Source organism: Gavialis gangeticus, unplaced genomic scaffold (assembly GCF_001723915.1).
Source record: "Gavialis gangeticus isolate Ggan-Ray unplaced genomic scaffold, GavGan_comp1, whole genome shotgun sequence".
Taxonomy (NCBI): domain Eukaryota; kingdom Metazoa; phylum Chordata; order Crocodylia; family Gavialidae; genus Gavialis; species Gavialis gangeticus.
The window spans coordinates 14,961,064-14,962,244 of NW_017729025.1; the positions used below are offsets into that span (position 1 = coordinate 14,961,064).

The window sequence follows — 1,181 nt, forward strand, 5'->3', positions numbered from 1 at the left end:
GCCTCCTCCCTGACTGCAGCCCAGCCCAGTCCCCCTGCAAGGAAGACCCCAGCACAGCCTTCCCTTCCTACTCCCTGGGTATAGGGGGCCTGTTCCCGGGATTTGTTAGTAGGGGAGGGTGGGCTAGGGCTGGGAGGCTGCCCCGGGGCTGTTCCCGGCGGGGCCGGGCTGTGCTCGGGGTGGGTGGTGGCAGCACTGGGAGGGCTACAGCGAATTTTCGGGTGGCTGCAGCTCCACCCCGTAGCTCTGATCCCAGTGCTGCTGCCTGGCCCAAGCACAGTCTGGCCCAACACCTTTGCTGGGAAGAGTCCAGCCCGCCCTGCATGTCCCCCATGCCCTCCTGGGGTGCATGCCCCTCCCCACACCCCCCAGACGAGCCCCTCACAGCTCCATCCCACTGTGCAGGGCCTGCCTCTGCCCCATCCCACTCACTGCCATGGGGGGGCAGGGGAGTGGGGCTAGGGCTGGGGCCTCAATATGCCCCATGTCCCGTCCCCCCCACACACAGCCTTTCCCCTGCCCCTTCCCCTACAGACTTACCTCCTGGGGGGGGTGTGCCCCCAAATAATTTTTTCTCCCTCTGTCTCAGTCTACACACCCCTCTTTTCCCTCCCCACAGACTTAACTGCTGTCTGTGTGTGTGTGTGTGTGTGTGTGTGTGTGTGTGTGTGTGTCGGGGGGTGGGGTGCACGGTAGATCTTGGGTTGCTTTTAAATTAAAAGCGAACTCCTACTTTAAAAGGTTGGAGACCACTGTCTTAAATGGTCGGAATTTGTTCTACCTTAGGTGTCCAACCACAAAAAAAGGCAGCAAGTAAAGAAAAAGAGCAAAAAGAGATCAAAGCCGACAAAAATAAGGTATGTAATGTAGTTATGAAAAATGAACAGTACTAACATTCAACAATATCTACAGCAGGCTAATGCCAGGTGAAAGTACTTGTTCTACAATAGATCTGTTTTGATGTAAGGTCTGGTTTGGGTAACTGGAAACTGAGTGCTGTTTAACTTAAGGGTGTCAAACTCTTCTGGCCCTGTGGGCCAGATTAATGACATGGGACCAATATGTAGGCCAGATCAGGCGCACGGACCTGCTGTTTCCCCCAGTTTGTCATGGCAGTCTGGGTTCTGTGCTATGAGTGGTGCTTCCCCCCCCCCCCCACCCCATAGCCAGTCTATGACCGG

General features: G+C 56.1%; 1 protein-coding gene across 2 annotated transcripts in view; it reads left to right on the forward strand.

Annotated features, from left to right (window-relative positions):
• The window catches only part of DLGAP5 (DLG associated protein 5), a 45,815-nt gene that overhangs the window by 25,912 nt on the left and 18,722 nt on the right, over positions 1 to 1,181 (forward strand). For both annotated transcript variants that reach the window (XM_019518434.1, XM_019518435.1), the window contains exon 7: positions 787 to 857. In XM_019518434.1, coding sequence (XP_019373979.1) covers positions 787 to 857 — 71 coding nt within the window. The remainder of the gene's footprint in view (positions 1 to 786; positions 858 to 1,181) is intronic.